At 41.2% G+C, this 13,735-nt stretch overlaps 1 protein-coding gene across 2 annotated transcripts in view; it reads left to right on the top strand.

Annotated features, from left to right (window-relative positions):
- HCN1 (hyperpolarization activated cyclic nucleotide gated potassium channel 1) overlaps positions 1 to 13,735 on the top strand; it is a 180,189-nt gene that overhangs the window by 112,751 nt on the left and 53,703 nt on the right. For both annotated transcript variants that reach the window (XR_008332695.1, XM_053408051.1), the window contains exon 4: positions 10,040 to 10,258. Coding sequence is in view for 1 of the 2 variants with exons in the window: in XM_053408051.1 (XP_053264026.1) it covers positions 10,040 to 10,258 (219 nt within the window). In the remaining variant the exon portion in view is untranslated. The remainder of the gene's footprint in view (positions 1 to 10,039; positions 10,259 to 13,735) is intronic.

Below are 13,735 nucleotides of genomic sequence, written 5' to 3'. Positions count from 1 at the left end.
CAGTTTGACTTCACCCTAGAGACAGACGGATGCCAACCACATCACAAATGATGTTTGCCGTATTTTATTAACACACACATGCAAATTATCAGTTATCAGAGAACTGAGAGAACAAAAATGTGTGGCAAACTCAGCATGCCCAATGCTCTGTGAACATTCAGTTATGGAACCATGGAGAATCCCAGAGGCATTTGTTTCATTTTAAAAACAAAACCAGCTAATGTGGATCTCCAAAATGCAGGTGGAGATTTGAAGCAGGAGAATTTTAGAAGCAGCCCTATTTATCTTGCACATTTTAGGAGTTTATGTTAAAGAAATATCTAATCTTTTTGAAATATACCTGGTTCCAGATCACATACATGTGATTCTGGAGGTCAACTATGAATTTGAAATGTATGTAACGGGAATAGCACCAATTAGCTCAGAGAACAAGGCTTCCATCACCAGAACATTTTATATGGAAGTACTGTGGGTTAAACCACAGAGCCTAGGACTTGCCGATCAGAAGGTCAGCGGTTTGAATCCCCGTGACGGGGTGAGCTCCCGTTGCTCGGTCCCTGCTCCTGCCAACCTAGCAGTTCGAAAGTACATCAAAGTGCAAGCAGATAAATAGGTACCACTCCAGTGGGAAGGTAAATGGCATTTCCGTGTGCTGCTCTGGTTCGCCAGAAGTGGCTTAGTCATGCTGGCAACATGACCTGGAAGCTGTACGCCAGCTCCCTCGGCCAATAAAGTGAGATGACTGCCACAACCCCAGAGTCAGCCACGACTGGACCTAACGGTCAGGGGTCTCTTTACCTTTTTACTGTACTAGGTGGTTTTGGAGATGATGCTTATCCCGGTGATTCTTGCACTTAGGGTTAGCAAGATTGTTTTGCTTTGTGAAATAGAGTTGTGTGCAAATGGCCTCTCAAAATTTCCCTTTGTGTTTTAGGGGCAGAGAAATTGGGACAACTTTGCTGAAATTCCCCAGAGGCAGCATATACTTTCCAACAGTTTCTCAGGGTTGGGGCACTCGCTTGCAGTAGCTTAGCTTCACCACACACAATCTCTTTTTCTGTTGCTGTTGGCAGCCTGGCCCCACAAACATAAGGGCCATTGAATTTAATGGGCTTACTCCCAGGTAATGGCTATAGCACTGCTGTCAATGAGAGTAAGTCGAGTCCCTCGAATGCATTTTTCTCTTTCTCTGGTAAAAGAGGCAGAATGATGGCTATAAAGAGAATAAACTGGCATTTTATGTACCTTCTAAGTTTCCATATATGCTCTGTTTTTCTTCTTTCTTTAGTGATGGCTAAATAGCTCCCTGTAGAGAAATGCATCAACATATGTATCTCAGGATCCTACTTTTGCAACAGTTTTGCTAGTTATCTAACACATGGGACTGGGATGTAAGAACTCATTTTGCAAAACTCTATTCCTGTGCAAGTCTCCTTGAAATGAATGGAGGCTTTGCAGAAACAACATCATGATGAATTGTTCCTTAGATTGTAGGCCCGGGAGTTGTAGGTAGAATGCAGGTTTAGCAATTCTCCCAAGGCCTTGCAACAGCAGAATGCCATTTTAAGTACAAAGAACACACAGTTCCTGAAACCAAAGAGAGTAACTTGCTGGTCTTGTTTGCACGTAGCACTAAGCCAAATACGGTGGCTTAGCAAGAGCAAGCACGTATTTCGGTACTCAAAAAGAAATTTACAGCTGCTTTACTCCTCTGACAGTCTTCCTGTTGCCACTATCTGGAGCTAAGCCATGGTTTGGCTTAGTATTCCATGCAAACCTAAGTTTGTGGTTTGTTTTCCCCAGACAAACCATGAGCAGTAAACCTGGAACAAATCTGGCTTGTTGGGAGTGATACAAACCACAAGTCCAGGTTCACCCATAACACTAAGCCAAACCATGGCTTAGTTTTTGGTAGAGTGATGACAGCAATACTGGAGGAAGAGGAAAACGAGTTGCGATTTTCCTTGTCGGTACCCACATGCTTGCTTAATCCATAGTTTGGCTTAGCATAGCGTGTGAACCAGGCCACTAACTGCAACTGAAATGACACAGAAGCGTAGGTGCAATGGGTGCTTGCTTTAGGAATGAGATTGAATCATAGAATTGTAGAGTTGGAAGGCACCCTGAGGATAATCTAGTCCAGCCCCCTGCAACACAGGAATAAGCAGCTGTCCATTATGGGGATCAAACCTGCAACCTTGGTGTTATCAACCCCATTCTCTAACCAGCTGAGCTATCCAGGCTGTGTGAATTTTTCCTGGAGATTTTCCAACCGATGATAGGGCATTCCATTTTTAGTCCCTAGAGATCATTGCCTGGAATCCATTTTATTGTCCTTTTTTATTTCCCCGAGATTTTGAGGGGCAATTTTAACCATGCTGATTTTTATTTATTTATTTATCACTGCCTGTATAGTTTTTGTGGCTTTTACCTTTTTTTTTTTTTTTACTTATTTATGTACATGCTATCTGTTTTATTCTTTTAAAAAAAACTGCCATAGGAATATGCTTGAAGAGCGGTATTAAATACTTAGAATAAACATTCCCTACCTTGTTTTCTTGCCCCCAATTTTTGCTTCCTGTGAAATGGCAGAATTAAGCAACAACATTAACATCTTTACATTTTTAGAACTCCCAATGTAGTTTTCCTTTAAGAAGACTAGCAGGTGGATTCTATATTTGTGCTGCATAGTAATTTTGTAGATCATCCTGTAATCAGAACACCATGGCTTGGTGCTCAGATGTGAATAGATATGCTATGTTTCCGTTCAGAAAGGTGTTTGAAATGATTGCTAAGCATTTTTGCACTTTCTAGTGGCATTACCATTATGCTATTTACACTGTGACAGGGGACCCTTTTTCTACCAGGGGGGCACATTTTTCCAGGCAACCTTTTAAGGGCCACATGTTAGTAGTGAGCAGGGCCAGAGTCAAATGTGAGTGGAGCAACAAATGTAAATTTACCTGTGTAGAGTAGACTAGTTTCTATGCATCCCTCTCTCTCCTCCAACTGGGCAAGAAAGAGGAATTATCAGAATTCAAGGACACAATCCAAACAGGTGAAAAACATTCAGGGTGTAAAGCAGTGAAGGGTGTAGCCTGGAGAGAGTTTCAAGAGGGAACTAGAGGGCTGCATTTGGCCACCAGACCTGAGATTCCCCAAAGAGCATGTATGCTATGTGTAATTATTGTAGAATTCTTAAGGACTGGCTCTGAGATATATAAATGATGCAAAGTGGATATTGGGCCAAACTATTCTGTAGGCTATAATTTGAAGCAGGGAGGAGACATATTCTTCTTCTTTGGCGATCACTCGTATCCAAGTAAGATTGTCTTCCATAAACACGGTTTTAACAATGAGTCCGTAAGTGACTGTGGAGGCCAATTCTGGATCCACACCCATGGAAACACCAGCAAAGTCCACCCTGCTGCCCACAGACAGAAGTAACCAATGAACCAATCAACATGGAGGCAAACAACTGAATCAACATGTGCACACAGTGCTCACAATTATTTCATAAAATTGCCTTTCCATGAGTCCGAGTAGCACAGGCAGCCATGACTCCACCACTGCTAATCTCCAGGCGTCTCTGTAGGCAGGAGAGGGCCATTGTTCAGTGGTAGAGCACCTGCATTGCATGCAGGTCTTAACTTTAATTCCTGCCATCTCGCAAGTACGGCTGGGAATGTCCCCTGCCTGAAACCATGGTGAGCTTCTGCCAGCCAGAGTAGATAATACTGAACTAGATGGACAAAGAGTCTGACTTGGTGTAAGGCAATTTCCTTTGTCCCAAGGGTCCATCTCCTCTTGAGCTGCTTATAACTAGAGTAAAACACATCAAGGAAAGGAAAGAGAGTACCCACTGCACAGCACCCATGCAGGACCAGATAGAGGACAGGTACAAAGCCCTCCCTGAGAAAGTGGTTCAGGACCCACTAAGGCAGGGAACAACTCTTTTTGCCAATCAGCCAATGCTAAGAGCCAGGACATACAACAAGGTGAATGGCTACATTTAAAACGTAAAGCAGATAGGATCACAGCATGCATAAAAACATCAAGGCTCGTGTTTAACATGCTTCCATCTTGGCCAATTTCACAAAAAACAATTTGAGAATATAAGATTGCCCCTGCGTTCCTCTGAGCCACTGGCTTGAGCATAGATGTTTACATTCAGCATCTTACTGCTGTGAATTTCTGGGGCATGGAAATGTAAATTTCCGTAAAGACTGTTTCTGCACAGGAGGTGCTTTTATACTTGGTGATTTCCACATTGTATACCGAGTATTTCTGCAAAATGTATTTTTTGCTGTGGAAAGTATGCATCAGCTGAGGGATGTCCCCCACCCCCACAGTTTTTTTGTAAACAGCTTCCATTGCCTTGGAGGTTCCATTTGCACTTCTTAGAGAAAGAACATGCTGTGGAATAGCTAGTCAGGTTTATATCACTTCACTCCTTCCACTGTCTGTCTCCAAGACTTGTTACTATATAAAACTTAGGAATCATCTGTTTTTATTTTCTTATCAGATCACCACTGTTACCAAGTCAAAACTTGGCTTGGCCATAATCTTTCAGCAGTAGTCTGTTGTATAATGTCTCGGTTACTAACGACGCTCTGTTTTCAATATTTTAATTAACAAAAGAGGACAAGGAAGGAGAAGCAAGCTAACTTTCTAACAAGTCACAGAGACATTCCAAGAGAAGGATTTTATTTTTATTTTTTAAAGATATTTATTAAAGTTTTATAAAAAGACAAAGATTACAAAATAAAAAGAATACAGAAAAAACAAAAAAAAATAAAAGAAAATACAAAACACTGCAAAAATACATAAAACATGATGAATAAAGAAGAAATACAAGACAAAAAAGTAATTAAAAACAAATCAACTTTTCAAATTTTTGGAATTTTCCTTAGCTTGTTTCCCTGACCTCCTCACACCTCCCTTTTTTGTATTCCCATTCACATAGCTAAATCAGCAAATCCTTACCCTCTTTCTTTTAACTTAACTCAATATCTCAACATGTTATAACTTTATATTTTCGTCCATTATCAATCCATTTTTACATATTCTTATTAACCTTGTTGCTAAGGCCACTTAATTTCAAACCAACATCATTTTAGCATTCATTAATTTTACAATGTTTCTGCAAATAGTCTTTAAATTTCTTCCAGTCTTCTTCCACCAACTCTTCTCCCTGGTCTCGGATTCTGCCAGTCATTTCCGAGAGAAGGATTTTAATTCCAAGAGGAGAAAAAATTCTGCAGATATAAGGGACTTCATTTTCTTAATTTACTAAAGAGAATTCTAGACTGAGGCTGTGCATGTTACATTTGCACTATATCCAGAAACCACTACTGTTTCTTTTAAAGCTGTGAACACACGTTAGCCACCATCTATATCTATTCTGTACTTTCTTGAGAAATACTACTGCCGAACCAGCTTCAGTTCAAAGGAAAACCCAGCATTCCTTAAAACGTTGCTTTGCTAATGAATATTGCAAATCCTTCTGTGAGAAAAGAATGAGGCTGCTGCATTCAGAGCAAAAACAAAATTCAAAGCATTTGTGCTCAAAATATCACTGGAAACAGCCAATAATTTATTTTCCCTTTTGCTGCAAAGCAGAAGCAGCTGCTTTGGGGCAATAATTCTGCAAACCCGCACCACCAGGCTGTGACAGCTGGAACTAGCCTGCCGAAACAAGAGAAGGAAAGCCCCATTTAGGCAATAACCTTCAAGCTTCAAAATTTCTGAATCAATTTATATCCGAATGTGGGTGTATGGATGAGTGATGATAAGCCTTGCCTAAGGGACGAAGCTGCTGTGTGGCAACAGAGCTGATTTGCTTGACGAGAGAATCTCCCAGGAATAACTTCATCAAAACTTGAAAACACCATTAAACAACAGATGGTTACCTGAGATGGTGGCTGCCTTGTAGTTTTGAGGATGGCGAATGCACATTTCTACCTGTGACGATGAATCAATCATCCATCCTCAAACTAGAAAGAGCGCATGCCTTGCCATCTGTCCTGGTAAAAAAATATAAATAAAAGGTATCAGAGGGTGAGGCTGTGGATTAAAGAACAATATAAGAACAATATCAGAGGTCACCAAACATTTTAGGCCAGTGGACACATTTGGAATCCCCAGCTGGCATGGGCAATGGCGAGGACAGATAGAAATTGTAGATGTCAACATCCAAAGAGCATCAGGTTTGGGAAGGCTGGCTAATGTGGAGCTCAGCTGGTAGAGCTCCGGGTTGTGGGTTCAAGTCCCACATTGGGCAAAAGATTGCAGGGGGTTTGACTAAATGACTCTCGTGGTCCCTTCCAGCTCTACAGTTCTATCATTCTATGAAGGGTAAAGCTATATTAAAGGTAAAGGTAAAGGGACCCCTGACCATTAGGTCCAGTCGTGACCGACTCTGGGGTTGCGGCACTCATCTCGCTTTATTGGCTGAGGGAGCAGGCGTTTGTGGACACATTTGGAATTTTAAGAAGGTGTTGTGGGCACAAATCCCAAATGTCTGCCTGCCTGGCTCTCTCTCTGTAATATCAGAAAATGTTTGCTGTGGGGGCTGCCACATGAAATAGGACTTACAAAATGGTACAGGAATATCCTATCCACTCCCCAGTCAGCCATCCCATCAATGAGGGAAGAGGCACCTACGTCAGCTGCTGCTGTGCTCACCCATCTGTTCAGAACAGCTGAGTGGCCAGGCCTGGCATCCAATGAAATGAGAGCATGTTCAGGGAATGCTGGAAAGGTGAAGCCACTGGAAACAGGAACTGAGCAGGAAGAGCAAACCGTCTCTTCTGTACTGTGGATTTTTGAGGAGGGAGCATTTACACAGATCTTTCACGAGCAACATATGAGGTAGTGGCGGTCACATGGGCACCTGCAGGCGCCACATTAGTGACCCTTAATCTGTGTGACCAAACTGCGGGAGGCAGTGGAAGACAGGAGTGCCTGGCGTGCTCTGGTCCATGGGGTCACGAAGAGTCGGACACGACTAAACGACTAAACAACAACAACAATCTGTGTGAAAGATGTGCATTGCCTTTGGAGATGAATGACATGGCCAAAGAGGAGGAGGAGAAGAAGAAGAAGAAGAAGAAGAAGAAGAAGAAGAAGAAGAGGAGGAAGAGGAGTTTGGATTTGATATCCCACTTTATCACTACCCGAAGGAGTCTCAAAGTGGCTAACATTCTCCTTTCCCTTCCTCCCCCACAAGAAACACTCTGTGAGGTGAGTGGGGCTGAGAGACTTCAGAAAAGTGTGACTAGCCCAAGGTCACCCAGCAGCTGCAGGTGGAGGAGCGGAGACGCGAACCCGGTTCACCAGATTACGAGTCTACTGCTCTTAACCACTACACCACACCGGCTCCCAGTGCTTTTCAGCCATTCTGGTCCTCCTGGCCTCCACTTCCTCTTCTGTCTTCCTGTTTAATGGCACTTACTTTAGTCCATTGCACAAGGTGCCATACATATCATACACCAATGTTTATGATGAATACTGAAGGGGAAAAAATGAATTCTACTTTCTCTCAGGCTGTGGTCAGCAACCTAGAGAGAGTCTCTTGATCAGAAATGTAGGTCTCCCTCAGTGTTGAGACTGCACCTGTAGTATTATTATTATTATTATTATTATTATTATTATTATTATTATGCCACTGAGCTGCCTTGTTTCCATGCAAGGAGGGTTGGAGGAAGCCCACTTCCCTGAATTTAGAAACCTAGCATGCCAGGAAGAAACATTCAGTTTATTCTTCTCAGTGACATGCCTAGTAATTTTTTTCAAACAGGGTTATTTTGTTCCAGGAAAGCGTTCACACATGCAGTCGCCTGCCTGCAGCCTTAAAGTGGCACAGTATAGGAAAATGACGGTGTCACTTTAGCTGATAATATACTGCTTATTGTAAAAAAGAACGTATTTCCAACAGAACAAGTCATTTACAACTAATTGAGTCGCACTGCTTGCTCTGTTAGTCGTTGAAATCTTCTGCATGCCTTTTCAGAAGTAAGCTCCACTGAGTTAGTGGATATTGGATTGCAGCTTAGCTTCACCCTGGTTATCTTTTGCTGTGTGGGACCTCTGTGTGGGAGGCAGTATTCCTTGACTAAGCAGCATAGAAAAGACCCTTAAACACAGAAGATGCACTGTATTTAAACACTGATTACTAAGGAAGACCTATAAATTAAGGCTTAGACTTGGTAGACTAATTGCAAATAATCAGCAATCGGTGCTTTTTACAAACGTGAAGATTTCCTGACATCCTCAAGCTTTATTACATAATCAATCCTTGGATAAACAGCTTTCGTATTTGCCACAATTACTGTCTTTAATAGGTTATTTCCCCCCTCAAATTAATGTTATTCTATTTATATCAGTTAAAATGGATTACTACTAAGCTGAAGCCAGCGATAAACTCGATGTCAAATAGGAAATTAAATGCCCCCTTTCCAAGGTAGATGGCCTGCTTCCTCCAGCTCCTTTGAGGAGCAGAAGAGATTTAAAACAAAACAAAAACAAAACAAAGCTGCATTTTTTTAGGAGCTCTTGCAGGAAGGGGGGCTAACAAAATAACAGAATAGCCCTGTTTTAAAAGTCGATATGGAAATAAAAGATTTGCAGTTTGGATTACGTGTTTCTAAAAACCATCTTCTTTGGACCAAAGTGTACAGGGGCTGAGGATGTGTGTGTGTGTGTGTGTGTGTGTGTATTCACCTGAAACATAGAAAACCCACACTTACCTAAACCTCAGTCCATACATCCTTTGCACACAGTGGTGGAAATCCATGCATGGTCTCTGACTGAGTAAATTACAAGAAGGTCATCTCCTATCCTGCACACAGTGCTAAACAAATATTCTCTGCTATCTGCTTTTGCAGCCAATTCCCTGTTCAGAGGAGGAAGAAGGAAGGGCTGGGGAGTCAGTGCACCCCTCCCTCTTTAGCCATGTAATCAGCACTGTCAGAGGTTTGCAACATATTACTTATTGCCAGCCTTCCCCATTCTGGTGCCCTCCAGATGTTTTTGAGTACAGCTTCCATCATCCCCAGCTGGCATGGGCAATGGTGAGGACAGGTGGAAATTGTAGTTGTCAACATCCAAAGAGCATCAGGTTTGGGAAGGCTGGCTAATGTGGAGCTCAGCTGGTAGAGCTCCGGGTTGTGGGTTCAAGCCCCATGTTGGGCAAAAGATTCCTGCATTGCAGGGGGTTGGACTAAATGACTCTCGTACTCCCTTCCAGCTCTACAGTTCTATCATTCTATGAAGGGTAAAGCTATATTAAAGGTAAAGGTAAAGGGACCCCTGACCGTTAGGTCCAGTCGTGACCGACTCTGGGGTTGCGGCGCTCATCTCGCTTTATTGGCCGAGGGAGCCAGCGTTTGTCCGCAGACAGCTTCTGGGTCATGTGGCCAGCATGATTAAGCTGCTTCTGGCGAACCAGAGCAGCGCACGGAAACGCTGTTTACCTTCCTGCCAGAGTGGTACCTATTAAGCTACTTGCACTTTGACGTGCTTTCAAACTGCTAGGTGGGCAGGAGCAGGGACCGAGCAACAGGAGCTCACCCTGTCATGGGGATTTGAACTGCCAACCTGCTGATTGGCAAGTCCTAGGCTCTGTGGTTTAACCCACAGTGCCACTTGCGTCCCTTAAAGCTATATTACTAGTTATCAAAATAGTACCTTTTTATTTATTTATTTATTTATTTATTTATTTATTTAAAATACATTGATCCCAAGGCCTTGAATGTCTTCTTTTCTTTCCCTTTCACCCAGTGAGCGTAAGAATACAATATTGGTAAGGAAATCCAATGTGTGAAACAGTTTTCTGTACGATTGTATCGATATCTGACATCCTCGAGGGCATTATTGTGACGATGTAGTGATAATGAATATCCCTTTTTAACATTTCTGAGTTATATATTACAAGGATGCTCCTTCAAGATAAGTTATCTTCTTCTGACATAGGCTCAGATTCCTTTGTTGCCCTAGCTGACTCAAACCCTTTCTCTGTTACCTTTCTCTGTTGCAGAATGATTCCTGGGGGAAACAATACTCATATGCTCTCTTCAAAGCCATGAGCCACATGCTTTGCATTGGTTATGGAGCCAGAGCCCCTGTCAGTATGTCGGATCTCTGGATAACTATGCTGAGTATGATTGTGGGGGCCACCTGCTACGCCATGTTTGTGGGTCATGCAACAGCCCTGATTCAGTCTTTGGATTCATCACGGCGTCAGTACCAAGAGAAGGTAATTTGCTCTGAAATACGACTTTTGTTTTCAAAGCCTCCAGTTATCAAGTTGTGTTAAATCTTGTGGGGTGGAGTTTTCACAGAATCTGTTCCGATAAGAAAACGAGAGAGAAATGATAGATAATTGCCTGGTTCACATGTAACACTAAACCATGGTTTGTTGACCAAACCATGAGCTAACCACAAGTAGACCGTGGTTTCTTTCTCCAAAGCTTGCCTTATTTTCTAGCTGCTGTCGCCTCCCATGTTTGTAGCTTGGGGAACTGCTGAGGTGAAATAGCCAAACAAACTATGGTTAAGGAAATTTGTACCAAGCCATAGTTAAAACAAACTAAGGTTCATAAGCCAATGACAAATCATTGCTTCAGATCGTGGCTTGTTGACAGGAAACAAAATATAGTTAAACCAGCAGGTAGGGTTTGGATGATCAAACAGCCGTAGCTGAATAAACCATGGCCAAAAGTTATGTGCAAACCAAGAGGATAGAGCCAGAGAGAATATGCTGGGGCAGGGAGAATAATACAATCTGTGAGAATTTCTTAGTATTCATAATCAAGTATTGTACATTCCAAATGCTTATTAAACCCATCCTGTGACACATAAGAAGAAGTTCTTGAACTTCATGTGTAGCTTCCTACTGAAATTATCTGTGTGATTTGATCCTGTTGTCCTGTCATATACTACTGTGTGACAAACAGTGTATATGTGTATAAGTATTAGGGAAATGTAATTTCCTTTCTTAAGAATGTCACCCTCTGTAGATTAGAAGGAGCAAAACAGCCACCAACGATTATACCTGCAGTTTATTTTGCTTTAGTGTCAGTTATACAGTAGAAAATACTTATAAACAGAGGGAATAAATGTGGGCAAAGCACCAGCTTTAAAGAATAAAGTGTTTATAATACATTGCAAGGAGATTCTGCGGGGTGGGGATTGAGGCAACAGATACTGTTCGATCAACAAGGCTGCAGGAAATTCAATGAGGGAATGAACTGAAAATAGGAAGGTAATATAAACCTTTCTGTTAACAAAAGACTCAGTTGATCTAAATGGGGAGGGAACAGAATAACCTAAAGCAGTAGGCATTTTGATCAGCAGTAGATGAAACCTGATCATAGTATCTTCATCAGGAGAGGGATGCAGTAATGAGGGTTTGTGAAGACAGAGGGTTGATGTAGAATTGTCAGTGGCAGGTAGTTGAGTTGGATGCTGCCATTCAAAGTAAATATCTGAACAAAGGAGAAGATGCTAGAGCTGAATCAAGCTTGGAGACCAGATTCATGCTTTGTTATATCACATTTAGACTGCTGCATTGTTCCCCATCCCATGAAGAGTGTCTAGATCCATGGTTCCCAATGTGGGGCACACCCCCCACAGAGGGTCAATTTGATTTTTAAGAGGGGCAATTTGATAATGAGTTAGACCAAGTTAATGACCTTTTAGGCTTCCTCTACGTGAACAGGAGTTCACTTTTTGAATAATAAGAATTATATGTCTTGGGGGGGGCATCAGGATTTTAGAGATGCTTAGGTGGGGCATGGCCAAAAAAAGGTTGGGAACCACTGGTTTAGATGCTTCATTTGGTACAAAATGCAGCTGCTCAACTGCTAGGCAGCATCAGGATTATATTACTCCAATATTGAAAGATCTGTGCTAGTTGCCAGTGTTTCCCAGACTCCGTTCAAGATGTTAATTTAGGATACTGCTACCTGTAAGACATCCTCTTGATGGTGTGCATGAAAGGACTTTCTCCTGTGTGCCTCCCAGCTTGTGGAATATGCTCCTTTCAGAGCTACCTTTGGTCCCTGCCCTCTCTGTTTTAGAAAAGTTAACAAGACACGTTTTTATGTGGCCTTTTAAACGTTTTAGTAGTGTTGCTGTTTGGAACGTTTTCTGTTGCTTGTAATGTTTATATTATGTTTTTGATTTTGATTTGATAGTTTTCAGAAATGTGATGTTTCTATAAATACTATAGTACAAATGATTTTTGGCTTGAGAAAATCATGGATTTTAGAATGCTAGTATTGGGTGATTCTTTAAATTTTAATACTCATCAGCTGTTACTTAAAAGATTACGACTTGACAATATATATGTGAGTTCATAGTGTAGTGCAAGAGAAAATGTAAATTTGTAGAAACATTTATTTAGAGTAAACGGTACTAAATACTGGCTTTCCCAACTTTGTATGGAAGCTGAATTAATACCCTTATGTTCAAACTCAGCTAGCATTTAACAATTGCATTTTTTGTACAAGAGCAATTAAACCATTAAATTAGATTTTCATTTACCCGTTTCACTCACATAAACAAAGGAAACACTGAATTAAATGGTTATTTATTTTTCTTTGTCGTGAATAAGTATTCCCCCCACCCCAGAATTCTGAAAATCCTGTAATATTTTGATTTCCACAAGTCAACCCTTGATGGCCACTTGTTGGTGGAAAGTTATCATATATAAATTAAAACAAATGTAAATCATTAGGCAATTAAGATTTATGTTTGAAATCACCCTTATGCTTTTTGAAGGTCTTTGAGACCCAGGAGTTCGTATTAGGTTTCTCCATACATTCCCTCTGTGATATCTGGCACTGAGAAATGAAAGACTCTTGCTATGAAGATCTACCTCTACCATGCCCATTGATTGCAAATCCAGAATTACATAATGCCTAGTCTGCCTGCAGAGGATGCCCTTTTATTTGTGCATATTTTGGCTGGGTTATCTTAAGACGTTATCTATTTTGAGTCTCTTGAGATCTACCGTTCAGATAGAAAAACTAAATATTAAAGTTGAAATGATAGACAGAAGCCATCACCTGTTTCTTTGGCTCTAGTACTGCTCTTTTTATTTCACCCTGTGTCCCTTGCGGGCCTGAAAACTGAATGCACTGAATGATACTGAGTGAGTACCATGCAAGCCTCTGATAAGGATTATTCTCTTTTGCTTACAAAGAGGATAAATGGCTGTTTCAAAGACTAGGTTTCTTTGCTGCCTGTTCTGTCACCACATTTCTGCATGTTAAAAATAGGCTTATTTTCCTGTAAACATTTATTTGACTAAAGGAGGATATAAAATCCATCAGGAGAATTATCAGTATTTCTATGATAAAAGGGTGCTGGGATTCTTTTATATCTGGATGCATTTTTCTTGTCTTGAAATCCAGATAATTTCGAAATGTACTAAGGAAGAGTGCTGCTGTTGTTTTTCTGGTCTTGTTTCTGTCATTATTTTTTAGCGTTTGTATTTCATGCCACATAATAGATTTCGACTTTGACAGATACTTGAGCAAACTGATAGTAATAATCACTTTGGTGCCACCTGCTTTAGGGAAATAATCCATCAGCTGCATTTAGTATTCAATTTATGTAGGCTAGCTTGCATGATGCAAATGTTAGAATTGCTGAACAGCTTCAACCAACAAAATCCACCTGCCCAAGATTTTGATGGCTGTTTTCAGGAGCCTTTGGTATCAGAGGT

Source organism: Podarcis raffonei, chromosome 11 (genome assembly GCF_027172205.1).
Source record: "Podarcis raffonei isolate rPodRaf1 chromosome 11, rPodRaf1.pri, whole genome shotgun sequence".
In the NCBI taxonomy this organism is placed as follows: Eukaryota; Metazoa; Chordata; class Lepidosauria; order Squamata; family Lacertidae; genus Podarcis; species Podarcis raffonei.
Note: the sequence above shows the minus strand (reverse complement) of the source record. Positions and strands in the feature narration are given on the sequence as shown.